This window comes from Telmatherina bonti, assembly GCF_933228915.1.
Source record: "Telmatherina bonti genome assembly, chromosome: 16".
Lineage (NCBI taxonomy): Eukaryota > Metazoa > Chordata > Actinopteri > Atheriniformes > Telmatherinidae > Telmatherina > Telmatherina bonti.
Window position 1 is genome coordinate 38,742,986 of NC_136614.1, and position 24,562 is coordinate 38,767,547.

The following is a 24,562-nucleotide window of genomic DNA, read 5'->3' on the forward strand; positions in this document are numbered from 1 at the left end:
CTGACTGGATGATGGCTGGCTGGATGGATGGCTGGCTGGATGGATGGATGAACGGATGGCTGGATGGATGGATGGATGGATGGATGGCTGGCTGGATGATGGCTGGCTGGATGGATGGATGAACGGATGGCTGGATGGATGGATGGATGAAGGGATGGCTGGATGGATGGATGGATGGCTGGATGGATGGATGGATGGATGGCTGGATGGATGGATGGATGGCTGGCTGGATGATGGCTGGCTGGATGGATGGCTGGCTGGATGGATGGATGAACGGATGGATGGATGGATGGATGGACGGACGGAGGGACGGATGGATGGATAGATATTTTCAAGGTGGTAGTAAGCTGACTTTGTATTTAACTTAATACAACCCAGATTTCTGACCTGGTTGGGGGTTTTTATGACAAGGCAAGGCAAGTTTATTTGTACAGCACCTTTCATGTACAAGACAATTCAAAGTGCTTTACATTAAAATCATTACAGAAAAAAAGCATACAAGAAAATACAAATAGAAAAATCACAATAAAATCACAAATTATATTAAAATAATTAAAAGCAGAATTACGTAAAAGTTACTGTGCAGATGTCATCCAGGCGCATGAGAAAAAAATATCTTTAACCCGGATTTAAAAGTTTCTACATTTGGTGAAAGTTTCATCTCCACTGGCAGATTATTCCACTTGTTTGCAGCGTAACAGCTAAATGCTGCTTTTCCATGTTTAGTCTGGACTCTGGTCTGGACTCTGGTCTGGACTATTTGACCAGAGATCAAACAGCTCTGTTAGGTTTATATTCTCTGAACATATCACAGATGTATTCTGGTCCAGAACCATTCTGGGATTTGTAAACAATCAGCAGGGTTTAAAATCTATCCAGTGACTGACTGGAAACCTGGTGGGATGTGTTCAGACCTCTTAGTTCTAGTTAAAGCTCTAGCAGCAGCATCTGGATGAGCTGCAGATGTTTAATGCTCTTTTTAGGAAGTCCTGTTAAAAGACCGTTCCAGTAATCCAGTCTGCTGGAGATGAATGCATGGATGAGTTTCTACTGATCTTCCTGGAAGACTAAACTTTTAATTCTGTTGATGTTTCTCAGTTGGTAAAAAGCTTCTTAGTGAAGCTTTTATGTGGCTGCTGAAAGTCAGATCTGAGTCTATCAACACTCCAAGGTTCCAGACTTGATTGGTGGTTTTGAGAGCTCGAGTCTCCAGGTGTTTACCAACGCTGACCTTCTTCTCTTTGCTACCAAACAGAATAATCTCAGTTTTGTCTTCATTTAATTGAAGAAAATTCTCTCTCATCCAGATGTTTACTTGCTCCAAACACAATAAGTCTATTGGACTGTGGTCATCTGGTGACAAAGACACATAAAGTGTATGTCATCTGCATAACTGTGATAAATGATATTAAAAATCTATCATTTGACCCAAAGGGAGCAGATACAAGTTGAACAAAAGAGGTCCAAGGACTGACCCCTGAGGTATTCCACAAGTCACAGCCACTCGCTCAGATTCATAGCTGTCAATTGTAACAAAATAACTCCAGCCTTCTAAATAGGACCTGAACCAGTTAAGGACCAGTCCAGAAAATCCTGCCCAGTTTTCCAGCCTGTCCAACAGAATTCTGTGATCTACAGGATCAAATGCAGCACTGAGGTCCAGCAGAACCAGGACTGACACCAAAATCCGTATTCAACCTAATGTCATTTAAGACTATGACCAGAGCCGTTTCACTGCTGTGATGAGGTCGAAAGCCGCACTGGAATTTATCAAGATTTCCACTTTCATTTAAGAAGTCATGAAGCTGGATGAACACAGCCTTCTCAGTTATCTTGGATATAAAAGAAAGGTTGGAGACAGGTCTGTAGTTGTTTGTTACAGAGGCCTCAAGAGTTCTTTTCGTTAGCAGTGACTTAATAGCAGCTATCTTTAGAGACCTGGGAAAAATACCTGATGCTGTGAGCTGTTGACAATAAGCAGGAGATCACTTTCTACAGAGGTAAAAACTACTTATAAGTCCAAGTCCATTGCTACAGCCAGATTTTTGGCCTAGTTGGAGGTTTTTAGTTCCAAGTATATCGCTACAGCCAGATTTTTGGCCTGGTTGGAGGTTCTTCAGTTTGAGTCCATCGCTACTCCCATATATCTCAAATCAAAATCAAATCAAAGATATTTTATTCATCCCGAGGGGAAATTCAAGGTTCAAGCCAGCTCGTCCAAGGTATGACATCAAGACATGTAACATTTATGACAAATTTACAGAACCAAACTGAAGCTCAGGCCCCGCAGCCAGTTTTACCGGCGCCGCCTTATAACAAATAAGAGCAGAGATGCATTAGGATCATGGGGGGGTGGGGGGTGGGGGGTAATCATGTAACTCCAGGCCGCGCCACCAGGTGACGCAGTCTGGAGAGACAGGGAAAAAAACACTCATACAACTAAAACAAGACCCATACACAGTCCAGGGAGGCGGTGAGTCATGTGGGAGGGGACTGGGGGCGGTGGAGAAGGGGAGACAGAGTGTCTATGAACATCTCTTCTTCCGTTCTCAGGGGGGGTTGCACCGGCCCAAGGCCGCTTGGAAGCCGAATCCAGATATGATTGTTGTTTGGGTTCCAGGCGAGGAAAACAATTTGCCCTCTGCCTTGAGTCCATAGCAGGTCTCAGGCTGGCAGCTCCAAACAGCCAAATGGGGGGGTCAATTTCCAACGATCCTAGCAGACATCTTCTCCATGTTGTTTTCGATTCTGCATACCAGCTCTGGGATTGACGAAAAATGACCAGTCTGGGCTAAACTGGTATCCTGCTTACGGTCAAGTCTGGTCAATGCAAGAGTCTGTGCACTGCTAGCCCGGCCCATTCCGTTGCAGAATTCTGGGAGCCTGCCAGTTGTTGCCAGAATCTCACAGGTCTTGAGGTGGATCAGAACTCCGCCAGCGCCAATCAGCAGAATCCTGATCACCAGTAATCCAAAGATGTAAACATCCTCCATGTCCACAGAGGACATAACCACCAGACACATCGGTCTCCACCTGGCCCATGAGTCTGGTTGGGGTTTTTTTGGTTCGTGGTGACCTCTAATCGTTTAAGCATTTCTCTTTGGCTTCATCTCAGTTTTGTTTAGGTGAAGAATGTTTACGTACATCAAGTCATTAATCTCCTTGATGTGTTTATCGAAATCCTGTTCAGGTCCTCGGTCTCCTGGTGACATTATTATATAAATGTGTCATCTGCATAGCTGTAGTATCTAATGTTGTTATTCTGTATTACCTGTCTGGACAAACTGGTCAGGAAGGCTGGTTCTGTCCTCGGCAGAAATCTGGATCCTGTCAAAGCTGTGGTGGAGCAGAGAATAAGGAGAAAACTTCAGGCTATTTTGGATAATAAAAAACATTCCCTCCATAAAACCCTGGCAGGACAGGGGAGCAACTGCAGTGAGAGACTGATCTCTTCCATGCAGGACTGAGGGGTTCAGAAGGTCCTTCATTCCAGCCGCAACTAGACTGTTTATATTAATCTTTCATTTAATCTATTTCTTTTTTTTAAAGGAACTGCTGGAGAAAGAAGACAGTTAAAGGCCATGAACAGCTGCCGTGTGTTGGGAGCATTGTGGATCTGCTTCTGATAGAAGTCTATGTTGGCAGCCGTCAGGCTGGATGTGAAGACTGAGAGGTTCTGCTGGGACTCTGACAAGTCAGGGACTTCTTTTCTTTCTGCTGGCCTGAGACCTGCTCTGTGACGTCTCAGTGAGCCATGGACTGGGAGGGTTTAGTCTGGCTGCTTTAGACAGCAGAGGACAGAGTTTGTCCAGAGAGGAGGCCAGAGAGGAGCAGAGTGTTTCTGGAGCCTCATCGGTGGAGATTGAACGTATTTTGTTGTTACTTAGCTTAGCGCCTTTCTGATCTATTTAGCATGAGTGGGTGCCAAGTGCAGGCTTTAGCTGTGTGTATGCCTCACACACAGAGCGTTAATGATAAAAAAAAACAAAAAAACAACCTGTTTAAATGTTGCAGTTTCTTTAAAAATGCTTTAGTCCCAATGATTTGTAAGTCAAAACCTAATGTTCGAATGTTTTAAGTTAAAAAAAAAGGAACAAGATCTGAATAAAATCAATAAATATCAAAGCTAAGTGTGAAAGTAAGAGCAAGGAGTGTGTGCAAGAAGGACGCCAAGACCAAAACTCAACCCCCGTCCCACCATGCCAAGACCAAATAAACCAGTCCCATCCCTGTCCCCAGATCTGAGCAGCACACCCTGTTGTTTAGTCGTGGTTTTAATCGCCTTGTTCAAGCACTGCAGGGCCTTTTCCAGTGTTTCTCTCACTGTTTGTTCATCAATACACATCAATAGTGATTTGTGTTAAATGGATACATGCTGTGTAAACATGAGTTCATCATTAAGACAATAAAAACAAACAAAATGCTTCAAACTACTTTAATGAGACACTACAAACCAACAGAGTTCTGACCATGAAATCATGTCTGAAGGAAAATATATGAGAAAGAAAGAGACTTTAAAACATGAAAACATTTAAATGTAGTTCTATGTAAGACTTTTTCTGATTTAAATTGTGGACACCTCCAAAATATGCAGAGCATTATTTTTATCAGCAGAATTTGAATAACTTCATGATGGCGTTTGTTGAGCTCACCATACCCCAACACAGACAGGGTCTGGCATGTGGAAATACAGAATGTCCCCTGAGGAGCTGCCATGACCTGAACCCAAAGCACCTCCTGAGCAGGAGGCAGAGCCTTTGGTTATCAGGCCCCTCTCTTATGGAATAAGCTCCCAGTTAGTGTTAGGGAAGCAGACACCCTCCCCACCTTTAAGACTAGGCTGAAGACTTATCTTTTTGATAAGTCCTATAGCTAGGGATGGTTAGCATCCCTTAGTTATGCTGCTATAGGTTTAGACTGCTGAGGGACATTTCCTGATACACTGAGCTTCTTTCTCTTTATCCCCCCCCCCCCCCCCTCCCCTTAAAAGGGAGTTTTTTTCCTTCCCACTGTTGCCAGTGTGCTTGCTCAGGATGGGAGATTGAGTTGGATCCTTCTGTGCTTGGAGTAACTCTGGAGCCGCTGGAGCTGATTGTCCAAAGAAGAATGCTGCACAAGCTGATGAAGATGATGGAGGATTCTTCACACCCTCTCCACAACACAGTGATGAAACAACAAAGTGTGTTCAGTGAGAGGCTTCTTCAGGTCCGATGTAAGACTGAAAGATACAGAAGATCATTCCTGCCAGCAGCCATTTGCCTCCGGAACAAGACCTCCTCTAGTTAATTATATATTACAATATTCAATACTTAATTTTTTTAATAAAGTATTTTTCATTTTATGGCTGCACCAGCCTGCTGACCATTAAAACCAAGAAAACACTTCAGCTCATGGAAAATTTCACAATCACATAATTAGAGGGAAAAAAAGACGATAATTCAACATTAATACATACAACTTTTAATTAAATAAGGAATGTGTACGGTCCTAAAATAGACAGTTCTTACAGAACGGTGTGTGTGGTGTGTGTGGCTGCTGAACTTATCACAAACAACCCCTCCTTTCTTAAAACTGCATGATGATCCGGGAGTAAAATTCACATGGATTAAAAGACCCTGAAGGTGTTGTGATACAGGAGTAAAAAGGTTCCTCCTAGCAGAGGCCCTGTGCTGCAAAGCCAGGCAGAAAGTCAGCCACTACTAAGTTCATCACTTCTTCACGGGGTCCGGGGGGGGCATCATAAGTCGTAATTAAACTTGTACTCGTTTGCCAGATAGATCCTGCGAAAGATGAGTGCAGCCAAAGCTAGAGTGAGCAGAACGATGAGGATGGCCGAGCCAGCATGGCTTTCAGGCTGCCGAGCTGCCGGCATGAAGACGGCTCTACTGGCGGCTGACTCTCTAGCGTCTCTCCGGCCATGTTGCTGGGCACGTCGTTGCCGAGGACTCAGAGGACGACTGGTGTCATTGGGCCCCTCTACTCCTGCTGCTGAAGATGACTGTAGAGAGAAACATAAAACCATGTTATATTCCAAATAAAAATAAAACCATGTTGTGGTCTCCACCTGCAGAACCACTCCTTTATTGGGTGTGTCTTGCCAGTTGCCTATAATTTCCACCTGTTGTCTAACTCTGTTGAAGCATGGTTGAAAAACAATGTCTGACTTTCATTGGTTAACCCTCATTAAATTTTTATTATTACTTTTGTCATATTCAAGATTTTTCTGTGACCATTGTGAGTTTTTCTTTCTTTGACCCAAGGGTACCAACAACTGAGTCCATGTCAGTATATATACACGGTCGATCCATGATAACACCATTATTTATCACATCTTCATCCCGACAAACACGATGACAAACATGGACATAAATGTTCCCTTGCCCGGACGCGGGTTACCGGGACCCCCCTCTGGAGCCAGGCCTGGAGGTGGGGTACGGGAGGGAGTGTCTGGTGGCCGGGCCTTCGCTAATGGGGCCTGGTCGGGCTCAGCCCGAAAGGGTTACATGGGCCCCACCTCCCGTGGGCTCACCATCTGCGGGAGGAGCTGTAGGGGTCGGGTGCAGTGTGAGCTGGGGGGCAGCAAGAGGGGGACCCTGGCGGTCCGATCCCCGGCTGCAGAAGCTGGCTCTAGGGACGTGGAACGTCACCTCTCTGGTGGGGAAGGAGCCTGAGGTTGTGTGCGAGGTTGAGCGGTTCCGGCTAGATATAGTTGGACTCACCTCGACGCATGGCTTGGGCTCTGGAACCAGAACCCTCGAGAGGGGCTGGACCTTTTTCCACTCTGGAGTTGCTCATGGTGAGAGGCGCCGAGCAGGTGTGGGCATTCTCATCAGCCCCCAGCTTGGTGCCTGCACGTTGGGGTTTACCCCGGTGGATGAAAGGGTAGTTTCCCTCCGCCTCCGGGTGGGGGGACGGGTCCTGACTGTTGTCTGTGCTTATGCACCGAACAGCAGTTCAGAGTACCCACCCTTTCTGGAGTCCTTGGAGGGAGTGCTGGAGGGTGCTCCTTCTGGGGACTCCATTGTTCTGCTGGGGGACTTCAATGCTCACGTGGGCAATGACAGTGAGACCTGGAGGGGAGTGATTGGGAGGCATGGCCCCCCCCCCTCTGAACCCAAATGGTGTTTTGTTATTGGACTTCTGTGCTCGTCATGGATTGTCCATAACGAACACCATGTTCCAACATAAGAGTGTCCATATGTACACCTGGCATCAGGATTCCCTGGGCCGCAGTTCAATGATCGATTTTGTAGTCGTATCGTCGGACCTGCGGCCACATGCCTTGGACACTCGGGTGAAGAGGGGGGCGGAGCTTCAACTGATCACCACCTGGTCCTACCATCACTCCTACCAAAACATCTTCCAATGAGGAAGCAGAGGTGGGGGACTCAGGGGTGGACTCTCCTATCTCTGGGGCTAAAGTCGCTGAGGTGTTAAAAAGCTCCTTGGCGGCAAGGCCCTCTGCAGCATCGCGTGGACATCGGGGACAGTGCCGCTGGATTGGCAGACTGGGGTGGTGGTCCCCCTTTTTAAGAAGGGGGACCGGAGGGTGTGTTCCAATTACAGGGGAATCACACTCCTCAGCCTCCCTGGTAAGGTCTATTCAGGGGTCCTGGAGAGGAGGGTCCGCCGGATAGTCGAATCTCGGATTGAGGAGGAGCAGTGTGGTTTTCGTCCTGGTCGCGGAACAGTGGACCAGCTCTATACCCTCTTTGGGGTCCTGGAGGGGGCATGGGAGTTTGCCCAGCCAGTCTACATGTACTTTGTGGACCTGGAGAAGGTGTTCGACCGTGTCCGCCGGGGGATACGAGATCTTGTATACAGGCGGCTGAAATGAGTTTCCTCCGCAGGGTGGCCGGGCTCTCCCTTAGAGATAGGGTGAGGAGCTCGGTCATCCGGGAGGAGATCAGAGTAGAGCCGCTGCTCCTCCGCATCGAGAGGAACCAGTTGAGGTGGCTCGGGCATCTGGTCAGGATGCCTCCTGGACCTCCCTGGTGAGGTGTTCCAGGCACGTCCCTCTGGGAGGAGACCCCGGGGAAGACCCAGGACACGCTGAAGGGATTATATCGGGATCCCCCCCCGCAGAGTTGGCAAATGTGGCTGGGGAGAGGGAAGTCTGGGCTTCCCTGCTTAGGCTGCTGCCCCTGTGACCCGACCCCGGATAAGCGGCTGAAGATGGATGGATGGATCCGTATCAGTGCTATCTTGCTTCCCCCCCGATCAATACACACACATGACACCAGGGAGAGGTTGGAGGCTATACCTGTTCAGTCTGGGGTCTTACAGTAGATTCCTGTTCCTCAGAGACAGAACTGTTGTCCTGGGTGGGGGTGGACGGTTCCCTCTCTTCAGCTTCACTTGCACTTGCCGGTCTGGACGAGCTGGTCTCTGCCTGCATGGACACACAGGACTCCTGTTATTTTAAACATGCTAAACCTGCAGGACATTTTCCGTGGTAGACCAACTAGACACCCCCTCCTTTGTTCTCTAGATATTTAGGACTCTGTTACGGCTTTTCAACTGAGCTGTCTCCAGTGCTGGTTCAGAGCCAGAGTCAGACTTAGCACCGGTTCTTTGGCTTTCAAAAGCCTAAGCACCGGCTCTTGGCCCTCTGGTTCTATTCAGGCACCAACTCTTTATTGGGTCAGAGTTGAGAACCTCTTCACGTTGTGTGTGTCAGCAGTAGGGGCGGGGTTACCTGGCCAAAATATGAACATTGAAAGTTGGATGGATATCTTTATACCAACTAACAAAACTGACTACAAGAACAAGCAGAATTAGTCTGAGGAGGAGATTCTATTTCCTGCCTTTATGGCTGTCCACTGACATCCAAGGTAAATTGGACGGCACAATCGGACAAAGCCTGTCAGAGCAGCTACAGCGGAAGATGGCTGCAACTGGCTATAAATGGAGCTTCAACCCCTGTCAACAAATTAGTTTAACAAAGTTTAGAGAAGATGTCTGGGACCAGAAAAAGGAGCTGGGATGCAGCAGCAACGGATGACCCAAAAGAAACCCACATTTCCAGGTGCTGATTTCTGTTCCTGGTGACCGGTTGGCAAACAGAACAGCCGGCTCCCTGAACCCTGTCATGGATGAGTCCATCCTGCCCAAGGTGGTCAAATTGACAACATGGAATATGGTAAGTGTAGCTGTTTTATAGTATTACTTATATGCAACGCAGGGATGGTTTGTGATATTAGAGTATTAATTATTTAAAACGTGTCTTTTGTCAGCTGTGCTAACAATAGCCAAAGAACTTTTGAACTTTAGTTTTTAGTTCAGTAGTGTGCAGGAAGTGTGAAATAATCAGATCTAACGTCTTCTACAGAGGATTAATATGTAGTGCCATGCTTATAAAAAATTACACAAAAGCTGGCGTGATCAGTCCAGGTTCATCTTTATTGATCATTGCAGTAAAACTATTGCACTACGACTGCGGGGATAGCCTCCAGTGATTAAAAATGTAGCCATCTCTAATTATGAAGCATCAGGAGTCATGATGTGCCCCGGAAACAGCACTTTAATGGCAGCATTACAACAAAGTTAAACACAGTCCCAGGCCGACTCAAAAAAGATTGTGTCGCCTTTCAGGATGGCCTTGGTGTGATTACAGATGTTCTGGAAAGATGCACAAACTGCTGTGCGGTAAAACTCAGAGATGCGCCAGATGTCAGAACACCTCCACATCCCGATCTGTGTTAACGCCATCTGAGAAAACGTACATAAACGTCACTATGTTTGCTTCGTATGTAATCTAAATATGTTCAGCCAGTGATAAGCTGAGCTACATGTTATAGCTAACAACGGCTGTAACATCATCAACGGACTATAAATAGTTACCTTTCTCCACAAACGTCTTTGCCGTTCTCTGTGTATGACTAATACATTTACAGACAGCCGTCAACAGACTACCGGTTCATCTGTGAAAGTTTACACAGATTTGGAAGGCCAAGAGCAGAGCTCGGAGGGGAACCACACACTTCTTTACAATTTCTGCCAAAGCGCTGCTGCTTCTTCCTGTGGGGGGGGGGTATCCAAAATGTTTTAGATGATGTAACAACGTAGCACAGACCAGGCTCTTCTGGTCGAAACCAAAACCGATTCTATGCAAGCACTGGAGCTAAGCCACCTAAGCACTGGCTCTTGCACCAGCACTGAACCAGCACCAGCTCTTTGGTGGAAAGGAAAGGCGCTGCATGGCTAATTTGCATATGAAGAACAAATTAACCGACATAAGCTGACTGTTTTCTGAAAGTAATGGCAGAAAATCAGACTGTGTGACTTTCACAGCCTCAATGTTGAACACGAGACTGGATATCCGTTAGACGGTACCGGCAGCAGGACGTTCCCTCTCCACACCACCGAGGCTGATCCACATCACCGGTCCTTTATGTGTTGAGGATTCATGCATTTTGTTTTTTGTTTTTTTTATTGCACTTTGCTTTTTTTTTTATGTATCTTTGCTGTAAAGCCACCTTTAGTGTCAGGAAAGACATCCAAAAAATAAAATGTATGGTAACTATTATCATTACGGTCAATCAACTCATGAAACCAGAAATGTAAACCAGTGGTTCACAATCCTGTTGAACCACTGGGTTTTCAGAAAGTCACATGACCCACGGTAAGATCACTGCAATACCAGACCAAGATGGTCAGCTTATATGGAAACATTTATGAACAATTAATAGTGGGACAAAAACCTCCATGGACTCCCATCTTGGAGCAGGAAAGACAGAACCAAGTCAACGTAATGATGTAGGTTATCATGAAATATTAAGCCCTCTTTTTCCTATTGGTTTTCTTACGACTGAGCTATGATCAGACCACTGGTGTTTGCACCTTGAAGTTGATTTGCTGAGCCAGTTCTTTGGCCTTGTCGTCCTCAGCGCTGGGATTGCCGTTAGGGTTCAGAGCCAGAAGGGCTGAGTGCATGGAGCAGCCACAGCTTTCACAGCAGAAGTCCTGGGATCTGCCGGAGAACAGGAACAAGATGGTGAGGTTGACATGCACAATGCTGCTTTCAGCTAGAAGATCCAGCCACATTCGCAACCTGACTGCCTGCACAATCCCACCACATACAAAACCCTGCTTTACATTTAATCTTTTAAATACTTTTTTTCTTTTAGATGTAATAAAATTATAAATCTGGTGGGAAACATGAGAAACTTTATTTTTTTGTCTGTGTTGTCAAACAACAAATTCAACTGAACTCATCCTGGTAGGAAATCTCTGAAATAACTGGATCAGTTAAACTGAGAAAAGGAGACCACCACCACACAAGGCGAATAGAAGAGAAAAGCTCTGCATCCAGCTGACGGCTACGTGTTGCTTGGTGTTTCCAGCGACAACCAGTTCATTTTTAGTATTATCATCAGCAGGGAGATGACTTAACAACGCCATGACACATTGTTTCATGTGCTGTTGCTTTACTGATCCAACTTCTTGGCTCAGCTGTAATTTTATGGACTGATATAGCAGGAGGCAAGAAGCTGAACATGCTGAGGCTTCCAAGCAGCTCAAACATTTCATTTGATAGAGGACAGAAAAACTTGTGTTTGCATCTGTGCACACATGAGTATGTTTCCAGCACCGGCCTGCTGTTTGCATTGTAGTCAGCTGACAGGTCTGCCATATGCCTCCACCACCTGTGGCCCATTCATCCCTGCTGGGACGCTGGGAAGAGCAAATCAACACAAAGAATGCTTCCTGCGGATGTGTGGTAGAAAAGCAGCGAATGGCCGGATTTTACAGCTGCTGAGAGGAACTAAACATGAAGATGCATCGGTGTGTGTAGTGGGATTTCTGGTATCTTCATTTCTTGTGCGATTACAGTACATTCTTTGGATGAAGCAGATTGACCTGTGGTATAATCTTTTTTTTGTCTGAGATTATTAATATGATAAAAAAAAAACCCAAACTTTTAGTTTGGACTCAAAGTAAAATAACCCGATTAGACACAAAAAACATGATCCTACTGATTAACATCTATCATAAACTACCTCCACAGGGTCCCCAGTGCAGATCCACACAGCCCCACTGCCACCTGCTGAAGTTTGCTGATGTTCTCCTGTCCGGTTCCTCCCTGCTCTGCAGCATGGTGGGGTGGTGTGACTCTTCCCATCTGGAGCTGAACGTCAGCAAAACTAAGGAGATGGTGGTGACCTTTTCCAGCCGTGAAAAGGGAACGGCTGCCACCACCATGTTCCACGGCACACCAGTCGAGACTGTAGTGGAGTATAAGTACCTGGGCACCACATTCAATAATCAACTGAGGTCCTCCTCCAACACTGAGGGGATCATGAGGAAGTGTCATCAGAGGATGTACGAACCCAGGAAACTGAACTCCTTGTCTGTCAGTAACATCACCTGACTGACTTTCTATTATTAAGTGTTTTAACTTTCTCTATGTGCTGCTGGTATCACACCATCACCCTGCATGGTAGGAACTGCTTGAACAGTATTGTGAAAGGGTGATCCAGGATTTCTGGACTTCCTGCCCGCCATCTGAACTCTGTCCATGAGCTGTCGGCACGTAGCCTGGCTAGCTGCATTCATCGGGACCCTACGCAGGATCTCTTTCCAGCTTCTCAGCTGCTGCCATGTGGTTGCAGGTTCAGCTGTCCAGCCTGCAAGACCCAGAGAAGGAGAACTACCCCTTGGGGATGAATGAAGTTATTCTGATTCTGCTTCTTAAGTCTGACACTCATCTCGCTGTCATAAAACTGTTCATGTCCCGGCCAATCTGTAAAGCAGACCACTTTGCTGCAGGATGCACATCATCGAGTCACTGTGCCGTTAGAATCAGCCCAAAGCGGAGTTTTAGGAAATCTAGCTGACAGGGCTACTTTGACTTGGCTGTGGGACGTCTATATGAGCAAACATCTGCTTAGAGATAGAGTAAAACTAAGAACCAGACTGTCCAGCATGCCCGTATTTCAGCTGCTTTTCAACATGAATTCTGTTTTTGAAAGTTTGTTGTCAATACACCCAACCAACTCTTCATTTAACCGACATAAATTGGAATCTCTAAGATCTATGAACCGTTGGGTTTGTTGGAAAACTGCATGTGTATACTAATTTAAATACTTCCGATCCTTCACTCTGCAGAGAATGATACAAATGTGTTGCTACTAGAGACCCAAAAACAGGCCCTTATTCATTCATTCATTATCCGAACCGCTTCGTCTGATGAAGGGTCGCGGGGAAGCTGGAGCCTATCCCCGCAGTCTTTTGGGCGATAGGCGGGGTACACCCTGGACAGCTCACCAGTCCATCGCAGGGCAACAGGCCCTTAATGACTAGAAATATACTTGAATGTTTCAGATTCCCTTATGCTTAATTTGTTGTCAAATAATAATACAGGCTGTGATGCGTGTGCCCCGTGGCCCACTACAGGTGATTCATAGGCAGTGACCAGAAAATTACTTTCACAGCTGAAGCAGTAAAATCTGCTGGCAGCATGGCCCGCGGGGAGACTGCTGCGACGGCATCCAGAAATATAACCAACGTTATTCACTGAGCGGTGGGACGAAGATGCTTCTACAGGCTGAGCAGGAGGTATGAGTTCCTTTTCTGTTCTCGCATATAAGCAATAATAGTACAAGCATAAGCAATAAGAAGTATTTGCATAGACCTTCCGTGTCTGTTCTACTGTTCTGCAACGTCGTGGAGGAAATCCAGACTTTCTCATGTTATCACCCAGCTTGGCCTGCTTTCATACATACTCATCAAACTTTATCAGCCTCTGCATTGTGAGTGCTACACACACAAACACACATTTTAGAGGTGGGACTTTAACGTGTTAATCAAAATTAATCAATTACAGAAAAATTAATGTGTTAAAAAAATGAATGCATTTAACCGTGGAACGTTTGTCAGGGCACAGTTTCCTGGTACACCACTTATACCGATGCACACGGTAGATTTCAGCTAAAAACTTACTTTGGTGGTATTTTACCCTTCTAGTTAAAGAGCATGTAACACCTAAAGTCAGTCACGTTTATGAAGTATGTATCATATATAATGTAAGTGATGTGTGAGGTGGGTCACTAGAAGTTGGTAGGTTCATTCCAGATCAGTTTTTCTGTCTTTAGGTTAATGCTTTAAGTTGCTGGACTGAGACGGGGCTGTCCCGCTCCGGTCTGTCGGGGACACAATGTTTTCTGCTCCAACACACCTGGACCACACTGAGACTGTGCAGAACTTTATCAGCTGGCGTGTTGGAGCAGGACACACTGAAAATCTGCAGGACAGGATGAAATAGCCTCGTCGGCCAAGAAGTTTTATAAGAAGAAATAAAAAGTTTAAAGAAAAAAAGAAGCTCTGAAACCTGAAGCGGCTTCATCGGGGCCCTGCAGACCCCCATGCGGAGCAGCTGAGCTAAATGCCTCTACTGCAGACCACCAAGACACCGTTTGCCTTGGTCCCATTGCATCATGAAAACATCTTCTAATGAAGGACAGGCTTAAACTGGACCTGTCCTACATCCAGCATGTTGTGAAATGACGAGCAGCTGGCTCATGCTCCCTCTGGAAACCTGGTGATAATGATTCAGAGACCAGGACTGGCTCCAGCACTCTCCTGTTATTAATAGAAGATGCTTTAATGTCTTCTCATCATTTCCATTAAAACCCAAGCATTCACACTTCATTACCATTCTCAGGACATAGCGCTGACACAACACACTGCAAAGAGCAGACTGGAGAGTTTCATCTTACTTTTTAGCAAGAGCCCTTCTCTCTTCTGGGGTGTAATCCAGAGATCCTATAGCACCTTCTCCTTTCGTTGGCATGAATCCGATTATCGCAATCAGTGCAGTTCGGACTGAAAAAAGAAAGAATAAATAAAAACAGTACATTCAGCATTAATTAGTAAGAAAGAGAAGCTGGAATGGCATGACAGACTGCATGTCTTCAACTGGCTTACATAAGGAGGAATCACGCTTTGTTTTCTGAGCTTAAACTGCTGTGAGGACACACACAACCACATTGCACACACATTCTCCAGCGGGTACGTTTGCAATGTGGTCAGCAAGTTGTGTCATGACTGCTTGTGCTTCATCCGTGCTCCAGTTAATCCCACATACTAAACAAAAAGACCCCCCTTCCCCCAAAGTCTGTTTCCACGTCATACAACGTGCTCATTCACATGTAGGTGGAACATACACCACGCTCATACTCACTTCTGGAGTACATTTAGAGACCAGAAAGCGTGACGTCATGTCAAAACAGCGCAGGAGAAAGTGAAAAGAAACGACAAGCACATAAAGAACACTCACACATACATATTGATTAACCTGTTTTTATTGAGATTTCACGAGGCACATCATCATCCAAAAATGTAAACAAATTCTCCTTTCTGGACTAGAAACAGTATAAAGTCATTCTCATAAGTGTCTTGTATGCGAATCAAATAAACATGTTGAAAAAGGATTAATAATCTTTATTTCTACTCATGCAATGTGAAACCTGGGCCTGTTTGGCTAAACACAGAGCTGATGTCCTGGCAGGACATGAAGACATGGGAAGCTATTCCTCAACAACCCTCAGTCTGTTATCAGTCTTTATGGTTGCTAAGCTTGAAAAGCTCACCTCACATAGGTTTGGCATGGAAAATTTTCACATCTTGCTAGCTCCCCAACATTACCTACCCCAGCTTTACACTTTCCATATGCTGTTACCAGACCTTTGAACAGAATCCATTTATTTTGTCTGTACTTGTAAGCAGATTTCTTTTTGGCCTAGCATTCGTGTGTTCTGTTCTTTCAGATGATAAATTTCTCCTGTAGCTCATACACACATGCCAGCACCTTGCCGCGCTAGAAACACACTTTGGTACTTTTTTTGGGCAATTCCTTGCAAAATGGGCAGATTTCTCTGACTGCATATCCATCCATTTAAACGCATGTCGGAAAAGAGTTGAGCATGTCCACTGGTTGCCACACAAACTTTTACTGATACGTATCTTTTCCAAAACCACACTTCCAATATCTGCAGACATGTCATCAATCCATCTGGAAATGGTGTTATCTGAGAGTGCAACTTTGGCTCTTTCTTCAGCCGCAGGTCCGAGCATCTTAGTTACATTGGCTTTGCAGGCGGGAATTTTTAATGTCTCCAGTCTGGGACTTTTTTGATTCAGTTACAGGTTCAGCAATGTGGTAGTTAGCCTTAAGGAGTCTCTCATTCAACTTTAAGATTTCTGTCATGAAGGTTTCTCCGTTTGTTCATGCAGCATTTTTGTTCTGAAGTGAAGGGTGTTTTGTTTGGAGATGGTGTTTTAAAGCAGAATATGTAAGATTTCACAGCGTTTCTTTCCAACACCAGATGGCAGTAATGAGGAATTCACTATGTTGTTTTGCAAAGTAGTATATAAAATGAACGGGGGTAGAACAAGAAAAGCTCTGTGATAAGCTATATAGTTGTTAGATTAAGTATAACATTATAAATGTGTCTGCATATATTCAGCTGATGTTAGACTGGATTAGACTAACACAGGCAGTCAGACACTGACAAGACGTAGAATTTACAGGGTTTGAATGTTGGTACAGCGATGCTACGTGTGTGCACACTTCTAAAGTGCTGAGGATGACGTGTCACAGTATCACCATAACCAGTTGGCTGCAGTACAGGTAAACTCCAGGACGCAGCTCATGTTCAATGTTTGTCTAGAGAATTACTGATAAAAAATAATTTCACCAACACAAAGTGTCACAAATATTACAATAACCAATAAAGCCCAGTTTTTGCATGTATTGGGGTGGTTTAATATGTAACTTATTGATGGTACCAACTGGACTTTCTTCTTGGTATTTGTCCCTTTTTGCTTTGGCAGTCCAGCCATTTGTATCCAGTATGATAGTAAACTTACAACTTAGTCTCTGAACAGAACAGGTAGACACAGACCACCTTTCATTTGGCTTTACATTATGTTTTCCATCATCAATAAAATTTAACTCTGCTTCTATAACTTATCTATTGTATAAAACCTTGCAGAAACTACTCGATTACTTAAAGGCTAAGGACCTAAGAAGACTCACATCACTGCTCCTCTGAATGACGGGGAGTTGCTACCAGGCTTTTGCTGAAAAGGAGGGTCTGTTCTTACAATCAAGGACCATGTTTCCTATCCTGACACTCAAGCTGTTAAGTAAAAACCGTATTACACAAAAAACTTTGCTGGTTTTGTTTTGATTAGGCCAAAGTACAACCCAGTGATAGTCCACGTGAAACCATAGATGTTGATGGAGGGATGCTACAAACGCAAAGACCAGGGGAAAAACATCCAGGTGTTTAGCCACACGAAACAATATGTGTAAATTTGCCACAAGTACGCGCATTAACAGAGACATTTACGATTATAAAAGTCATTATTTTGGTCTATAGCTGGAAGGCGAGTAATTACCAAACAGATATGTTCTGATGTATTCGATAATGAGTCTGTTTTTTCCAATGCATTTTCAATTAAGTAAGTGAAATCGTGCACACACCCGACAATATCTCCTGGCACACTAGTGTACCATAGCACAGTGCTTCAAAATCAACAATGTAAAGGACCAAAAATATACCCGCACATACACATCGACAGCCCACATATACGGAGGGAATCCACACACACACACAGAGAGCACACACGCACATCTATGGAACCCACACAAAGAGAATCAACACATATGTACAGAACACGCACATAGAACCAGCAGATTTTTTCCCATCAAACAACAAAATGTCTTAATTTCATGATCTGACATGTTTGTCTTCTACTGGGGAAAAAATATGACCTGTGAAACTGTTTTGGTTTATAGTTGACCCACCTTCCAGACTTTCTGGTTCCGTGGGTGTTTTTCTGAGCTAAAGCTAAGTATGATAGTTTCGGCTAATTTTCATTCCCAGTAATACTACAACTGGCTGACTTAAATGATCAATTGATGACAATTAGCAACTATCCTGTAGGAAAAGGCTTTTCTGTCAAATGTGACAGACGTAGTGTTTCAGTATATCAACTTACTGCATGTTCTTGCACATTTATGTGACTGTAAGAAGATCCAGAAATGGGCCAGACCTGTAAAACTCAGGTGGGCAGCCATATGCCCTGCAGTACGCTGGTGACGGAGAAGTTTAAAGCAAGCTTTGCATTTGATTTCACTAAGTTTGGGTTCTGACAGAGAGCTGGTAGGAAAATCTCTGAAGAAGAGGCAACGTCTTCCACAGAGTTTGCTTTGATTAAAGTATTAAAGTGCTTAGATGCATTAGATGCTGCGATGCCAGCTACAACTTGCTTGAAATAAATAAGCAGTTTTGAGCTTTAACATGTTAAAAGCGTGTTTCCTCTCTGTAGCTGCAGACCCAAAGGACTAATTAGTGAGGACTAATTAGTCAGCAGATCATCTTGTTGGCAGCTGCAGCAAAGGTGGTTTATCAGATACTTACTACTCCATGATGGCTGCCAGGTCTCAGGATGATGGCCAGAGATGCTCAAACAAATCTTTTTCCCAACCTCAAATCTTCCATTGGGCTGAGACATAAAGCAAAAAAGAGGAGATGAGGGGGGGAGACCAGTCATTAGAAATACTGTCACAAACAAACTAAGCTTTTGTAACAAATTGGCTGAAATAAACAGCTTAAATCCATCCATCATCAGATCAGGTCTCATATCCCAGTCAAATCCATCTGCTCTGTGTGATGCAACAAAAACATGAAGCACTGATAAGCGACTGAGATCTATAGATCTGACTTACTGTCAGGAGGATGATGCTGGGGGGCTTCATGGGGTATTCTGGGGGTAGTATGATCCTGCCATGGTAAAACCCACCATCAAAGTCAGAGTCTGGGGGCCCACGCACAGAAAAGTGCCATTCAAAGAGGTTATCCTGCAGACAGATGTTATAACAGTATGATGTACTGAACAAAAATAAAATAAGCACTATCGGGAAAGAAAACACTATTTGTTCCATATTCTAGATGTTTCCAGTAAAACACTCTAGGTTCAATATTCTACATGTTTCCAGTAAAACACTCTAGGTTCAATATTGTCATATAATGTGTCAAAATATGGAAAAGTTCAAGGGGTATGAATACTTTTGCAAACCACTGGAAGTTCCATATTTTACACGTTTCCAGTAAAACTTTAAAGGTTCCGTATTTTACATGTTTTTAAGGAATACATTTAACGTTCCATATTATACATGTTTCAATAAAACATTAATGTTCAATTTTCTACATGGGTTAGTAAAACATTAAAAGGTTCCACACTCTACATGTTTTCAGCAAAACAAGAAAGGTTCCGTATTCTATGTGTTGTATGGGAATAAATTAAAGAGTCTATATCCGAAGTTTCCAGTAAAACAATAAATGTTCCATACTCTACATGCATTCTGAGAAACTTTTTCCATCCTGCAGACATTTTTACCAACATTACTTTGTATTTATTTCCATGCTTGTGGAATGAGAGGCTGGTTTCCAGGATCATTTTTGCAACATAGAAACCATAATTTCCTGTAGGAACTGAGAGTCAGGCTGTGAGATACTGTAGATCATGATGTAAGATGTGAGCGGTTTGAACTAAACCACTGCTCTGCAATAGGATACTTCACTCATCAGATGTGTTGTGGACTTACTTCCAGTGGCTGGGCATGGTAGTGCTCAGTGGGATCCCTCAGTTCAGCTGCTTCTTTCATCAGCCTCTTTACCGCTGGATGTTTCAGAGACAGAAAAGATGGAAGGTTAGTTAGCAAAGCAGCAGACACATTCCTGCTTGGATAAAGCTCACATTCTGCATTTACACCCACATCTTTGCTATGTGTCAAGCACAGCACTTTTATAGGTCAAGTTTTCTGGTTTACAGATCCAGAAAGCTGCAAATGTGCTGCCCATAAACATGACGTTAACAGAAAGGGACAGCTAAGAAGAGCTTGGGGGAGGTGGTGCAGTGCAGCATAACTCTACTTTACATCACAATGACTGTCTCAGCTGTTCAAAACTCCTCCAGAACGATGTGAAACAACAACCCTTGCAGATGTATCTAAAACTGCCTTTAAAACACTGATTCTTTACATTCGAAGTTACTGGATGAACACAGATCTCTATAATACAAATCCTTCGTCTTACAATAGACATGCTATATGATAATGATGATGGTTGCAATTTACTGATAAAACATTTACTTCTGATTTAACATGCAAATCCTAGAAATCCTGTTTAAAATGTAAATAAAACCACATTATGAAGCTCATCAGGTAATCTTTTCTGACAGTAGAAGATAAACATGTCCGATTATAACTTGATGGAAGTTATTAATCTGATTCAGCAACATGTTCCAGGGTGATGTTTAGCATTGTTAGCATTTTATCAGCTAACAATGCTAAACAGCTGTCTGCGAAGTGAGTAAGCCTGTTGCTGGAGTTTTAGGAGAGGAGGGTTGTCCCATTCTGGAGGCTCCAACTCAATCTCCCATCCTGAGCAAGCACACTGGCGACAGTGGGAAGGAAAAAAACTCCCTTTTAACAGGAAGGAAACCTCCGGCAGAAGTCTATCAGATAAATATGATTTAAACCAGCTTAACGCTGTACCTGACTAAATCCTGACTGAAACTCTTCAAATAAATTATTTCTGCTCAGGTGGGCATGTAGCTGAGCTGAAACTATTTTCTCCAGAATTTTGGACATAAACGGGAGGTTAGATATAGGTCTATAATTTGCTATCACCTCTGGATCCAGAGATTGCTTTTTAAGTAAAGGCTTGATTACAGCAGTTTTAAATGATTGTGGTACATATCCTGTCACTAAAGACTTATTGATAAGATTTAGTAGTGCTGTATTAATTAAAGGGAAAATGTCCTTAAAGAGGCTCGTTGGGAGAGGGTCTAAGATACAGGTGGATGGTTTAGATGAGGCTATTATTTTAGTTAATTCAGAGGGTTGGACAGGACAGAAACTATTTAGACACAAGTCAGATCCTGGTTCTAAGGATGCTTCGGAGACCACAACAGGCTCAACATTATAGGTAGAAGGAAGACTATTGTGAATTTGATCTCTAATAGTATAAATTTTGTTCCTGAAAAAATACATGAAATCATCCCAGCTAAGTGAGAAAGGAATACATGGCTCCACAGCGCTCCGGCTCCTAGTAAGCCTGGCTACAGTGCTGAAAAGAAACCGAGGGTTGTTTTTGTTTTCCTCTATCAATGATGAATAATAAGCTGTTCTTGCCGTACGTAAGGCTTTTTTGTATACAATTAAACTTTCTTTCCAGGTTAAGCGAGACTCCTCTAATCCTTATGAACGCCATCTGTTTTCCAAACGCCTTGACGCCTGTTTTAGAGCTCGAAGCTGGGAATTAAACCAGGGAGCCTTCATAATCTTACCTAATTTCTTCTTCTTTAGGGGGGCAACATTATCCAAGGTTGTACGCATTGAAGCTGTTATAGTATCAGCATGTTGATCAATCTGAGCAGGAGTAAGGCTTAAAGGGGGACTCTCAGTCATGCTAACACATGCTAGAGGGGAAAAAATTGATTCAAATGGTTGTTTAAATTTTGTAATATTGTCTGATAAACATCTACTATAGTAGAATTTATTTTTGGTCAGTGAGTAATCAAATAAAGTGAATTCAAAAGTTAATAAGAAGTGATCGGACAAGACAGGGTTTTGAGGAAATACTTTGAGCTCATCAGTCTCAATACCAGATGTTAGAACCAGATCAAGAGTATGACCATGAGAGTGAGTGGCTCCATTGACATTTTGTGAAAACCCAACTGAGTTTAGAATAGAGCTAAAGGAAATGTTTAAACTATCGTTTTCATGGTCAACATGAATATTAAAATCACCTAGTACAATTACTTTATCAGTAGTCAGCACTAACTCAGACAAGAGATCAGAGAATTCGGTCAGAAACTCGGAGTAAGGTCCAGGTGGGCGATACACTAATGCTAAAAGGAGCGGTTTCTCTCAATTCCATTTTGGATGAGATAAATTTAATGTCAGGAATTCAAAGGATTTATAGTTAGTTTTGAGCTTAGGATTAATTAATAATTCTGACTGAAAAATAGCTGCAACACCTCCTCCTCTGCCTGTAGTTCTAGGAATGTGAAAGTTTAAATAGTTAGCTGGCGTAGCTTCATTAATACTAACACAATCCTCTTGCTGTAACCAGGTTTCCGTAAGACAGAATAAATCAATGTGGTGATCACCTATCAAGTCATTGACTAATAAAGACTTATTTGGGAGGGATCTGATATTCAGTAGGCCACACTTCATTGTCTTATTTTCAGATTTTATTAGATCCATTGTTTTTATTTTTATGAGGTTTTCACGATTAACCCGAGGAGTGTTTTTGTGTTGTTTAATTCTTACTGCTGGGGAGTTGTATAAGGTCGGAATGGGGTTTTGGGTGGGCGGCGGCAGGTGGGAAGCTGCAGAAAAGTGTGTAAGACTACAATTCTGCCTCCTGGTCCCAACCCTGAGTTGTCAATTTAGCTGACTAATAAAAGAGTCCATATTGCTAGATAAGAGAGCGGCTCCATCCAACGTGGGATGGATGCCATCTCTCCTAATAAGACCAGGCTTTCCCCAAAAAGCGCTCCAATTATCTATAAAACCCACGTTGTTATCGGGACACCACCTAGACAACCAGCGGTTGAAGGATGACATGCGGCTAAACATGTCATCGCTGATTAAATTTGGCAAGGGACCAGAGAAAACTACGGAGACTTGAAGTGAATCAACAAACTGATCCAGAAAGCTGCTTCTGTGCTTGGAGTAACTCTGGAGCCGCTGGAGCTGATTGTCCAAAGAAGAATGCTGCACAAGCTGATGAAGATGATGGAGGATTCTTCACACCCTCTCCACAACACAGTGATGAAACAACAAAGTGTGTTCAGTGAGAGGCTTCTTCAGGTCCGATGCAAGACTGAAAGATACAGAAGATCATTCCTGCCAGCAGCCGGAATTTTGCTTTGGATATTATATATTTGACACATTCAAAACCAGTTTGTTATACTTGATCGAATCTACAACCAGCTAAAATTCAGAATTAAGATTTATGTTTAGGTCAGTCATTGTTTCTTCTGCTAAATATATTGTGGAGTCATTTACATTCATTGAAATATGTGATTATTTTTAATAATGAAAAATTTTAGGTAAAAATTGTATACAGGAGTGGCCAAAGACAACTTTGTTGAGGCACTCCGCATTTGACATGTTTAATATCAGAATAGCTTTCATTAAAAGAACACTATTTGTTTTCTATCACTCATAACTTTTCATCCATAATAAAGCAGGCTGAGAGAAACCATGATGTCTTAATTTTCTGAACCATAACTTATGGTCCAAATAATCAAACACGGCTGAAAAATCAAGAAAGATGACGACTATAATTTTCCTGTCTTCCATGTTCCTGGACCAGTCTTCTACCATTTGAGTCAAAGCAGTGGCTGTTGAATGTTTTTCTCTATATGCTGAAAATTCGGAATCAGATCATTATTTGAAAGACATGACAATCTGTTCAGAGACAAATCTTTCCATTATTTCACTTAATATTGGCAATAATCTGTTCATAGAGAAATCTTTCAATTACTTTACGTAGTACTAGCAATAAACATAAAGGTCTACAGTTGGATTCAACAAAAGATCATTTTTACTTTTTATTTCCAGCAAAAGATCATTTTTCTATTTCCATGCTTGTGGGGATACATTTTGCTTGAAACATAAATTAATAAGACATATGTTAAAATCGGAGCAATTAAAGAGGCTATTGATTTAATCAGCCTGCTGTTCAGATTGTCAACACCAGGTGGTGTAATTTTACTAGTCATTATCATTAATTCAACTTTAGCAACACTTACATTATTGAATCTAAACTCTTTACCTTCCATAATATGATTTATGAATGTATAAGATAAATCTGTATTCTTTAGCTGTACTTCTCTTTTTAAATTCTCAATTATCTCTATGAAATAGCCATTTAAGTGATCAGCAATGTCTTTTGGTTTCGTAAGAATTTCACCCCAACTTTCTAGAAAGTGTTCCATGACTTTTCCGCCATGTTTAATGTCACTAATTTTACTTTCATAATATAATTTCTATTTCTTATGATTTAGTTTTGTGATAACCTTCCTAAGTTTGCAAAAGATTTGTCAATCTGATTTCAAACTTGATGAAATTGCTATTGTTTTTGCTTGATTCCTTTCAATTATGTGTTCTTTTAATTCCTTATCTAACCATGGGGTATCAATATTTTTCACTGTGAACTTCCTTAATAGTGCGTGATAATCTACTATTTTCATTAGAATTCTATTGAAAAAAGGTAAGTGCTTCCTCGGGATCTTTCTCTAATAACACATTTGACCAGTCAGCATTTTTAATATCTTCTTTGTCAGTAGCTTGAGTGAAACTCGTAAAAGATTGTCTTCTTACTTCTGGACCAGGCTAGGGGACTTTTCTTCTCCTCACTATTGCAATAAGATTATGGTTACTACATCCTATTGGCAAAGACAAACTTCTGGGGTATTAATAAACGTGATCAATACATAGGGCCCTATAAAATCCGTTTTATTTTTTCCCAAA

At 43.0% G+C, this 24,562-nt stretch overlaps 1 protein-coding gene across 1 annotated transcript in view; it reads right to left on the minus strand.

Moving 5' to 3' along the window:
- Positions 1–5,041: 5,041 nt before the first annotated feature.
- The window catches only part of ube2j1 (ubiquitin-conjugating enzyme E2, J1), a 32,125-nt gene continuing 12,604 nt past the window's right edge, over positions 5,042–24,562 (minus strand). The window contains exons 2-8 of the mRNA XM_079255655.1: positions 19,619–19,692; positions 18,740–18,871; positions 18,432–18,516; positions 14,721–14,826; positions 10,843–10,972; positions 8,264–8,392; positions 5,042–5,998 (exon numbers count right to left, since the gene is read on the minus strand). Of these exons, the coding sequence (XP_079111781.1) occupies positions 5,738–5,998; positions 8,264–8,392; positions 10,843–10,972; positions 14,721–14,826; positions 18,432–18,516; positions 18,740–18,871; positions 19,619–19,692 (917 nt within the window). The 3' untranslated portion in view covers positions 5,042–5,737. The remainder of the gene's footprint in view (positions 5,999–8,263; positions 8,393–10,842; positions 10,973–14,720; positions 14,827–18,431; positions 18,517–18,739; positions 18,872–19,618; positions 19,693–24,562) is intronic.